The sequence below is a fragment of the Chenopodium album genome, chromosome 27 (genome assembly GCF_948465745.1).
Source record: "Chenopodium album chromosome 27, dcCheAlbu1.1, whole genome shotgun sequence".
Lineage (NCBI taxonomy): Eukaryota > Viridiplantae > Streptophyta > Magnoliopsida > Caryophyllales > Amaranthaceae > Chenopodium > Chenopodium album.
Genome location: NC_137860.1, coordinates 12,734,657 through 12,745,612, shown reverse-complemented (window position 1 = coordinate 12,745,612; position 10,956 = coordinate 12,734,657). Strand labels below are relative to the sequence as shown.

The following is a 10,956-nucleotide window of genomic DNA, read 5'->3' as shown; positions in this document are numbered from 1 at the left end:
AGAGAATTGGAAAGTGGAACATCCTTCAACAAGTCTAAAACACTGGTGGAAAGAGGTCTTTGAAGTGTCGAATAAGACGCCCAAGGAGGTACTCCAGTCATCGCACCATCGGTCATCTACTGAAGTTAAGGCATTAGACACACTCTCCGCGCGCATTTCTTGCAAAGAAGTCGCCAAATGGGGTTCGAAGTTACTCATTGGAGCTGAATTCTCACACATACCTCAATACTGGGAATGGTTGGAGGACATATTGCAATACTTTAGACACATGCTTACAAGCACAAATATCCTCGACGCTGTTTATGCCTCTATGTTCTGTTATGAACGCAACACTCCATACATGCAAGCCTTTTGTGAGATGTGGAGCTCAACGACCAACACACTACTCACTTCAGTTAGCGAAGTCTCCATCAGTTTATGGGACTTGCACTACCTCAGCGGACTCCCAATAAATGGCTCTTTCTATGACGAGGTCGTCCCATCTGCCATGGAGTTAGAAGGGTATGATAACAACGGCTCTTTGTATCTTCCTTATAGTTACAAGTACCTTTTCGCGGCCTATCAACACATTGCTGCAAAGTCCCGCGAAACCCACGTCAAGTTTGAAAATTGGTGTCGATTTTGGTTTCGTGGTGCTTCAAGATATTCGACTTCTTCCGACGACAGAAAAGCTCACGTACTTTCAGTGCCTATGGCCAATTTTGCTACTACGAGTGAGATTCCCCTATGGAACGATGATGTACATGAAGCTTTTACAATCTTAGGTATTCCCGAGGAGCATCGCAAGCAGACTTATCTTGCTGCTTTTTTTTCTTGCTGGCTGTGTGCTTTTATCCTCCCATTGAAAGACTTAGGCTTCATTCGTCCAGGAGTTTTCAAGCCTGCATCTTCACTTGCAAGTGGTCGTAAAATATCTTTGGCTATTCTAGTTTTGACCAGCATTTACAGAGGCTTGAACGAGCTATCGACTTCCGTAGCGCCCGGGAGATGTCCGGGATTCTTCCCAGCACATTATGTCCATATATGGATAGCAAAGTACTTTCGAAGCCATCGAATGTCTACTCACAGTATGCCGGTGCCCATATGATTGGATTTCAAGGCCCTGATGCAATCATTCACTCGTCACCTTCCGATGCTAGATCAACTATACGTTCTCGTAAATCGATCAACTGGCTTGCAACTTGTCAAAAAGAATCTAAAGATAAACAATTTGTAGATGACAATCAATGTTTACGTCGAGTTTCTGACTACTTCATCTTAATGAGGTCTTGCTATGTGACTCTAAGATATGATGATAGTTATGTGATTCAGTCGTATAGCCCTCATAGGTTTGGTCGTCAATTTGGTTTCTACCAGGGGGTGCCCGTTGAACTTGAGCCACAGGTAGATGCCATTACCCCAGAGCGTGTGTTCCAATTATTCTAGGCAAGCACCTAGTTAGGCACAAAGTCTGAGTTCTTCATTCCGAGTCGTCCGTTTAGTTCCTAGTCTCGAGTCACTTCTGCTTATGCGGCATGGTGGGCGTCGGTTTTCCCCCGAACATCTTCAACTTCCAGTTCGCCAAGTCCTCTAGATGCTCCTGTAACTCATAGCCAAATCAAGTCTAAGAAGAGGAAAGATGATAGCGACCATTTGGGAGACAAAGTTGGAAAATCAGTCGTCGATTCAAACAACAAACGCACATTGAAGGTTAAGCTCAACAAGCTTTGTGAGAAGCCCCCGTCCTTGAGAGAAAAAGAAAATGACAAAAGGAACTCCCCCAGCAAAGCTATTCTTCCAGGCGAAGCTTCTGTCCTTCATGATGTTCTTGACGATTGTTATAATGAGATTGTGAATGACAAAGGACAGGTACTTCTTTTTTTTTTTGGGTGTGTAACTCAATGACCCCCCTTTTTTTGTAGGTCAATCATGAGCCCATGAACCTCTCAGACGAGTTGGAAGCTTGTAATGGCACTTTCGATCCTCCACTAAACCAAGATTTAATTGACGCATCTCAGGATCCAGTCATCGTTTGTGTTGTAGCAAGCATGGCGATTGATGGATACGGTCCCTCCTCTACCGCTCCTAGTTCGGCGAAGACCCCTGCTTTCAATGTAAAAGACACGATATTGAAGATCGACAAATATGCTGCGCGCCTTATGGTTGAAGAGATAAAAGGGAAACTTCTTGCAACCCCTTTAGATGAAGTTCACGAGCTTGATCAAGAATTCATTGAGGCATACCAGTACATTAGAGCCAAAAAGATCGATAGCTCCAGTTTTGAACAATCTGTGAGAAGCTATGTAGAGATTACTTCACAACTCCATGCTCAGCGAGAAAAATGTGAAGGGAAGACGCCTTTAGGAGACCTCGAGAAACAACTTTCGACGATGGAATCTCAGCTGAGCAAGGCAGTTATCCTTCAAAAGGAGAATGAGAAGAAAGTTAAAACTTTTCACCAAGAGATTGAGGAGGTTGCGCAGAAGAAAGCTCAATTGGTGAAAGAAATTGCTAGCTTGATTGAGAAGGAGGCTACTCTTGCATCACTTGTTTCAGATTCAGAGCATCAGTTTGCGGAGTGCACAAAGAAAGTAAATGACTTAAAGATGTCGCATACTTCTCTTGAGCATAGTGTCTCGGCCATCAAGGAAGCGCAGTCCAAGCTATCTGAGGTTGAGAAGATCTACGATACTCGACGTGACGCCCTGAAGACTTTAGATTGGATGCCATAGTCATTTTTTTTTTATTTCTTTTGAACTTTTGTTTTGACTTGATTCATGGTACCATGAAATGAATAATGATTATCCATTTTCCTTTTACCACTATATCGTCTTTATTTCCTTATAGAGTTGTTGGCACGTACAAGGTTTTTTATTTATTTATTTATTTATTTATTTAGCCGTTCACAGTTTAAGCTCTTGCGGGCCAGGAGCGTTGCAGGGCATGATGATGATTTTTTTTTTTTTTTTTGGTGTGGCTGGACTCGAAGTTTTAATGTGTCTTCAAGCTGCCTACATACCTATAAAGCGGGAAGTCCACCTTACAAGATCAAGCCAACGTAGTTCATAAAGTCTCTTTTTTGGTTTTTTTTTCTTTTTTTTTTTCTACGCAGTTTAGGCTCTTCCTTAGGAGCTCATTACATCTATTGGTACTTCAGGGGTAGTAGCGCTTCAAGAACTTTCCATTGATAGGGCCTACACGTAACCCGTCTGCATCAACGATCTTGTACGCTCCATTGGTGTATACTTCTTGGACGATATAAGGACCATCCCATTTCGAACTGAATTTATTCCCCGTCTTTCTGGAAGTGATGATGGGTCTCCTAACGGCTAGAACAATATCTCCAACCTGGAATGAACGTACACGCACTTTTTTGTTGAATGCACGTGTTAGTCGAGCATGATAACACTCCAAACTTTGTTGAGCTTCGAGTCTTTTCTCACCCAATGCTTCTAATTCAGCCAATCAGAGTTTAGCATTTTCTTCTTCCGTAAGCTCTTCCTGTATGGCTACACGCAACGACGGGATTTGTATTTCCAATGGTATGATTGCTTCAACACCGTACACCAATGCGTAAGGAGTTGCTTGGGTCACAGTTTTGTAGGTTGTTCGATACGCCCATAGAGCTTCACCAAGCCGCTCATGCCAATCTCGCTTCTGCTTCTTCGTTATCTTCCTAAGCAAATTACAGAGAGTTTTATTGAAGGCCTCAGCTAGTCCATTTGCAGGAGCATTATACATCGAAGACTTATGTTGTGCAAACTTAAACTTTTCACATAGACTTGTCATCAATCTGTTAACGAATGGAGTGCCATTGTCTGTGATGACGTATCGCGGCACGCCGTATCGATGAATAATATGGTTTTTGATGAAATCCACCACATTCTCCTTTTTAACCTCGCGTAGAGGGATGGCTTCTGCCCATTTTGAAAAGTAATCTGTAGCAGCAAGGATATATGTATGACCAGCCGACAACTTTGGTGTAATTGGTCCTACAACATCAAGACTGCAACACCCCCAAATTACTCTCTAATATTAACAACAATAATCCAACTTTAGGGAGTAACATGGGAGTATTACCGCCACGTGATTATGTAAGGCTTAACAGAGTTTTGCAGCGGAAAATAGTACTTAACTTTCATTAATGATAATAATAGTAGTAATAATAGTTTGATACACTTTCAAAGTAACTACACTACTAATGTTATGTTTATTAAGTTAAACTAGGTGATCATCTCCCATCGTTCCCAATGCAGCACATAGTTCACGTTATCCGATCGCCATCACCAATCTACTCATCAAAATGATGAGTAGGGCCAAGCCAAAACAAAACAAATACGTATTAGCCAAAATGCTAAGTACATACAAATGCTAGTCATGTGAAATCAATTCGATTAATTAAACATGCTTTCGAAAAGATTTAACTTTAATAAATCATAATTTATCCAAACCATTCATGAATAGAAATCCATGTATAAAAACTTGTCAAAAGAACCAATTTCCGAAACAACCAACTTTCCAAAGATAATTCCGAATAGGATGGATCAATCCTCATTTTCGTAAATCATTTTACCATCTAAGTGTGCACACCCCCAAGCTAGTAACTCCTTACATAGTGCTATCAAGGGGAAAGACTAGGTCATGCATAGTCCATAGTCTTCAATTTTATCTCCACATAGTGGGAGTCATAAAAATCCAATATATATATCTTTGATAAATCAACCTTCCAATTCCCATGTATGGGATTTCAACAACATTTGCTCTTTAAAATGAATTTGAAGTCAAGTATGTGCATAAACAACTTTTAGAACATTGAAATTATTTCAAAAGATCAAACAGTAAAATATTTCACAATATTCATTTCATAAACATTCATAAATCCTTGTTCAACATTCAAACATATTTCATCATTCAAAACACAAAACACATTTGTATAAAATCACTTATTTAAAGATCTAGCCACGAGTACGTACCTTGATCTTTTGCAACAAACACAAATTTCTTAATCTCAAACTTGCAATTCCCCCTGCAAGGAACCAATAATCCTAAATCAAAAACTCTTCAACCCATGAACATTAAACCATTAAATAACGACCCTAGACTAGTTGTGCATGAACAATTATATTGACTCTTTACAACTATTCACCTAGATTTACTACCATGAATTATCTCCTAAATAAACATTATATGGAGTAATAAAATCAAATATAAAACCTTATAATAATAAATTGAAAATAAATATTAGTTTTAGAATACTAACCGCAAAACAACTTAAAGTAGAAAGGTTCACGTTGAAAAGGAGGAGTCAGATCTTGCAGAGGCCATATCTCAAAGTATATAACTCCAAATTGGGTGATTCTTGAGCCTAACCTCAAGGATTTTTCGAGAAGCACAACTTTGTCTCAAATATCAAAATGCTAAAAATGAACAGAAGTGGCTGAAAAATGGCCTGGAACATATACGGGATGAAGAAGTACGAAAATGGGAGGAAGAGAGAAGAAAGAAGGATGGAGCTTTGAGGGCAAGAGACTTTTGGCTTAAAATGGCTGAACTTTGGATCCTATTTATAGAGTTTGAGAGCTCTATTGACATCATGTATAATGTCAACAACTTGGGGGTCAAGGAAGTTTATGAGGTCATATTATTAATATCATGTATGATGTCATCAACAACTTGGAGGCCAAGTATTCAAGTTTGTAAGAGAAGTTTGTGACTTTGGTCATGCTTTAGGAGTAAGAAATGAACTTGGGTCCTTTGACTTGGAGCAAAGAAATACTCAAAGTAAGAATATGATTTTCGAGTATTACATTCCCGGTTTAACTCATACGTATAAAATATTTTATAAATGTAATTATTATTTCCGTAAAATTATATATTGATAAGTTAAATAATGCTATTGTATTATCTAAATACATATTTATATTTTTAAAATAATTTGGAAGGAAATCGAAAATTATTAAATTAATAAATTTGATGAATATAATTAAACGGGTTTAAAATATGGGGTATTACAAAGACCCCATGCTTCAAATGGCCAAGACGTCACAGTAGGATGTAACGGCTCTGGAGGTGTATGAATAAAATTTGCGTGAAATTGACAAGCTTCACATTTCTTTGCAAATTCCATGCAATCTTGTACCATCGTGGGCCAATAGTATCCCATCCTTTTGACACGGTCATGCAGTTTCGGACCAGACTGATGTGCTCCAAAAACTCCTGAATGAGCTTCCTCAATAGTTTTAGCAGCTTCTTCATCTCCAAGGCATCTTGACCAAGTTCCATGGAAAGAGCGCCTGTAGAGTGTCCCCTTGTAATAGATGAAGCGTGGCGCTCGCCGTCGAATCTCTGTTTTGTGCTTTAAATCTCTTGGCAGTCTTCCATTCTCTAGGTAGTCAATGAGTGGTTGACGCCAATCCACCGCGTTTATTTCGTAGACCGAAACAATACACGCATCTTCTGTCTCTTCGTCTTCTAAAGAAGTCACTACCCACCGGTTGCAGATGGAAACTGTCGTGCTCTCCTCTACCCCCAGTGCCAAAGTAGCTGCAAGATTTGCAAGAGAGTCAGCTATCTTATTGGCACTTCTTGGAACGTGCTAGAGTTTGACGCTTTCAAATGATTCCAACAATTGTGAAGCGTACTTGTGGTAAGGCTTCAAATCTTCTTTCTTAACCTCATACTCATCAAGAAGTTGATGGATTACCAACATGGAATCTCCATATACATCGAGATCCTGGATGTCCATCCCCTTTGCCATTTGCAATCCCAAAATAAGTGCTTGATACTCAGCAACGTTGTTCGAGCACAAGTTTGCTAGGGAGAATGAATAAGTGAGGACATGTTTCTCTGGTGACACAAGGACGACACCAGCTCCGGCACCATCTCGTCGTGCAGCTCCGTCAAAGTATAGCTCCCATGGTGGTAGGATGTCAATGTTAAACACCACTTCGCCAGGAAGCTCGTCCGAAAGCTCCCAATGTGACGGAATTGGATGATCCGCTAAGAAATCGGCTAGAGCTTGACCTTTAACTGCCTTTTGGGGCACATACGTAATGTTGTGTTGAGTTATGAGCATAGCCCACTTGGCGAGTCGTCCATATAGCACCGGTCTTGATAAGATGTATTTTATTGGATCCGCTCTAGAAATGACTCGTACTGTATATGCTTGCATGTAATGTCTTAGCTTTTGAATGGAAAAAATCATAGCTAAGCACACTTTTTCTATTGGAGTGTAATTTAGTTCGGCACCAACTAAGGTACGACTAAGATAGTAAAGTGATAAGTGACATTTATGTCACTCCTAGGGAGTAGTATTAGAGTCATTTTTGTGTTTATTTTCCCTTATTTTACCTTTTATTCTCTTGTTTTCTCTTTAATAAAGCTTCTAGTTTATTTTGGTAATTTTGGAGTGTTTTAGTTTATTTTCTTTATTTTATTAGTTTTAGTTTATTTTCGTATTTTATTTGCTTGCGTAGTTTTAATTATTTTTAGTTTAGTTTTATGTCCCTTATTTTCTATTTTATTTATTTTATTTTATTTGTCGTGGTTTTATTTTATTTCGTCCTTTGTTTATTTTCATTTTATTTTATTTTATCTTTGTCCTGATTCTCCCTTGTGTTTATTTGGTTGTGTAGGATCGTGCTCGGCGGTCGGAGGTTCGAGTCAAAGGTGTCAATCCAAGAAGCTTTAATTTCAAGCCCTAAAGTTGCTGCCCAACCTTATCCATCACCCCACCTTTCCCTTATCCTCCACCACACACACAACCTGCCAAACCCCACAACCCCAACAGCAACTGCAACCACAACAAGCACAAATCCCCTGCTCAACAACTCACCTTCCCCTGCTGCTCACTGCTTCACCCCAACCACAACACCATCAGCCAACGCCAATAACACCAACACCCACGCAGCACCACTCACCACCGCAAACCACCAGCCACAACACAAACAACACCAACAACAACATCAATTACAACCAGCAGCAACCCCTGCTCCATCTCACCACCGCCAATTACAGCAGCCCCCTACTCCAGTTCACTAAAATCAACCACCAGCTCCATCATTGCTGTCCCCCTTCACCACACAAATTAACAGCACCTCGCACCTCACCGCAAACCACCAGCCGCACCAGACCATCAACCCACCACCGCAGCCACTTCCACTCACACGCCCATCAACACCCATCACCTCCAATCATCTCCACGCAACTAACACCACGAACATCGCAACAACCTACAACCTCCAGCAACTGCAGCAACAACACGCAGCACTACCAGCAACCAGCAATCACCACCGCAACTCACCGCAGCAAATTTCGGCCTCCCCTCTTCACCATTTGCAAACAATTGAACCTCAACTAAGGTCCAATTTGATTGGAACTTCGCGGCCGCGCAGCCTTGTCAGAAGGCGCACACAATTGGAGTTCACAAAACAGATTGTAAGTAGAAGAAATTGCGCGACCTCCACGCGACATCTTCGCGGGTGCACATATCTGGGTTTAATTTGGGCCACTTCACGAGCTTTGCACGTGACAATTAATGATGATTTCACAGTGAAGCTTGGTGATTATCGTTGATCTTCGACTTGGGATAATGATGACCGTTGATGAAGGTGAGGCGGTGGTGATTAAAATTCCAGAATAGCCAAATGAAGGAGAAGGGAATAGGGGCTGATTTGGGGGGTATTTCATGGGTTTTATTTTCTTTTTATTTTCTTTTTCCTTTTTTCTTTCTTTTTTATTTTATTTTTATTAATTTGATTAGTTTTATTTCCTTTTTATTTATTTATTTTATTTTATTTTCTTATTTTGTATATAAATACCCCTTTGGGGTTATTTTCTCTCAACTTTTCAATCATCCATCATTTTTATTCTATTCTCTAATTAGTTTTAGGAGAGCTTCTCTCTCTAGGTTTAGCTTAGGATTAGGGTAGTTTAGAGAGAGAAAGTGAGGGTTTTACCATTGTTGAACTCGGATTTTGAAGAAGAAATTGATCATCTTTTCTGTAAATTTTCATCTTCAATCAATGAGAATCTCTAACTCTCTCTCCTCTATTTTTATTGCTTTATTTTTATTATTGTTTTAGTTGTTGGTATTACTTGTTAATCATGTTGATTCTTGGTTATTTGTTAATTATTCTTGTTATTATCATGATTAGTGAGTAATTTCCCCATTAAGGGGATGGTTGTGGTGTAGTTGGATCTTGAGCATGTTCTAGGTTTAGAGTTGATTTCTTTGTGATTAAAGTCTTTATATGCTTGATATTCTTTAATCTTCTTGCAAGTGCACATTGTTGGTTGATTAAAGGTGAATCTTTGCTAACAAGGAACGGAAGTTGACTTAGTTAAGGTTCATTATTATCGATTGTTATTTAATAGTACCTCCTAGTATATGGTTCTAATGTGGAAACATAGAGGCTATGTTAGGAGAAGCCAATTGACCCCGAAAGGTGGCTAGATTGGACCCTTTATTTCGATATTTGAGCATGTTTAGTTCATAATTAATTCAATTTCTATGCCTTTGTTTATGTTCAAGTGAATGCTATACCTAAACCATTTCCCTTAATGTTTTATTTCTTGTTTTAGCATATTTAGACTTTAGTTTATTTATCTCCTATTCCGGACTAGCTTAATTGTCGATAACATTTGGTGGTGTTTATCGGTTCTCTGTGGTTCGACCCCTATGCTTGTCTTATACTCGTATTAGGTTTGTTTAGGTTGTATAAATTGTATTTGATCTAGGGATAGACAATTGACGACGCGTTTATTTCCTTTGTCATAAAGTGCTCTCTCCTTTCCTTCTTCATTTTCCTGGGCGAGTAATGCTCCCAGCGATCTTTCTTGAGCCGAAATATACAAGATGAGTGGCTTCTCTTGAATTGGTGCCCCCAAGACTGGTGGAGTTGACAAGTATTTTTTGATACTGTCAAAAGCTTTCTGACACAAGTCATCCCATTCGAACGGTTCTCCTTTCTTCATAAGATGGCTAAATGGATGACATCTTCCAGCCAGATTAGAAATGAAGCGTCGAATGTATGCAAGTCGTCCTTGAAGACCACGCAACTCTTTAAGATTCTTTGTTCAGGCATGTTTTGAATCGCAGCGATCTTTGACTGATCAATTTCAATCCCTTTATGCCTCACTACGACTCCTAGAAACTTGCCCGAGCTGACACCGAACGCACACTTCAAAGGATTCATTTTCAGTTGATACCTTCGCAATTTCTCAAACACATATCGCAAATGAAGTAAATGGTCCTCCCGCTTCTTTGACTTGACAACGAGGTCATCAACATAACATTCAACTGTTTTGTGCATCATGTCTTCAAAAATTTTCTGCATCGCCCTTTGATAGGTAGCCCCTGCATTTTTCAGGCCAAAAGGCATCACCTTATAGCAAAAGATTCCCTTTGGTGTACGAAAAGCAGTTGCTTCTTGGTCTTCAGGCGCCATGAGAATTTAATTGTAATCCGCAGTGCAGTCCATGAAGGATAAAGCCTCTTGTCCTGTTGTAGCGTTGATCATTATCTCAGTGACAGGCAAAGGGAAATCATCCTTTGGGCACGCATCGTTAAGATCTCTGAAGTCTACACAAACACGTAGTTGTCTGTTCTTTTTCCTTACAGGGACGATATTTGCAATCCGAGTTGGATATTTGACCTCACGGACGAAGCCTGCATCGATGAGTTTATTGACTTCAGCTTCAATTTCAGGGATCAATTCGGGCCGAAAGCGTCGTTGAGGTTGTTTCTTTGATGAAATTCCCTTTTTGATCGCCAGACGATGAACTGCAATTTTAGGATCAAGCCCCGGCATCTCTTTATAGCTCCATGCGAACACATATTTGTACTCCATGAGCAGGTCGAAGTAAGCTTTTTCCTCATTAGGAGAGAGTTGAGCACTTACATAGATAGGGCGTGGCTCATCCGTGATACCAAGGTTCAATTCCTTTAGATCATCAACAGTGGATTGCCCCCCGTCC

At 39.9% G+C, this 10,956-nt stretch overlaps 1 protein-coding gene and 1 long non-coding RNA gene across 2 annotated transcripts; both read right to left on the bottom strand.

The window, feature by feature from the left end:
• Positions 1–4,835: 4,835 nt before the first annotated feature.
• On the bottom strand, positions 4,836–5,512 carry LOC145621340 (uncharacterized). The gene is made up of 2 exons (XR_014108390.1): positions 5,240–5,512; positions 4,836–5,005 (listed from the first exon to the last, which is right to left on the bottom strand). It is a non-coding gene; the product is annotated as an uncharacterized LOC145621340 (long non-coding RNA).
• A 450-nt stretch (positions 5,513–5,962) lies between these two features.
• Positions 5,963–7,054, bottom strand: LOC145619695 (uncharacterized). The gene is made up of 2 exons (XM_081674398.1): positions 6,683–7,054; positions 5,963–6,574 (listed from the first exon to the last, which is right to left on the bottom strand). Exons 1-2 carry the CDS (start codon positions 7,052–7,054, stop codon positions 5,963–5,965), a joined length of 984 nt encoding a protein of 327 aa, XP_081530524.1.
• Positions 7,055–10,956: the final 3,902 nt, after the last annotated feature.

Bases quoted from the DNA above. Each gene is read 5' to 3' on its own strand.
- LOC145619695 (XM_081674398.1), bottom strand. From the start codon at position 7,054: ATGCTCATAACTCAACACAACATTACGTATGTGCCCCAAAAGGCAGTT. The intron at 6,575-6,682 runs GTAATCCATCAA...GTCAAACTCTAG, and splicing joins TATATGGAGATTCCATGTTG to CACGTTCCAAGAAGTGCCAA.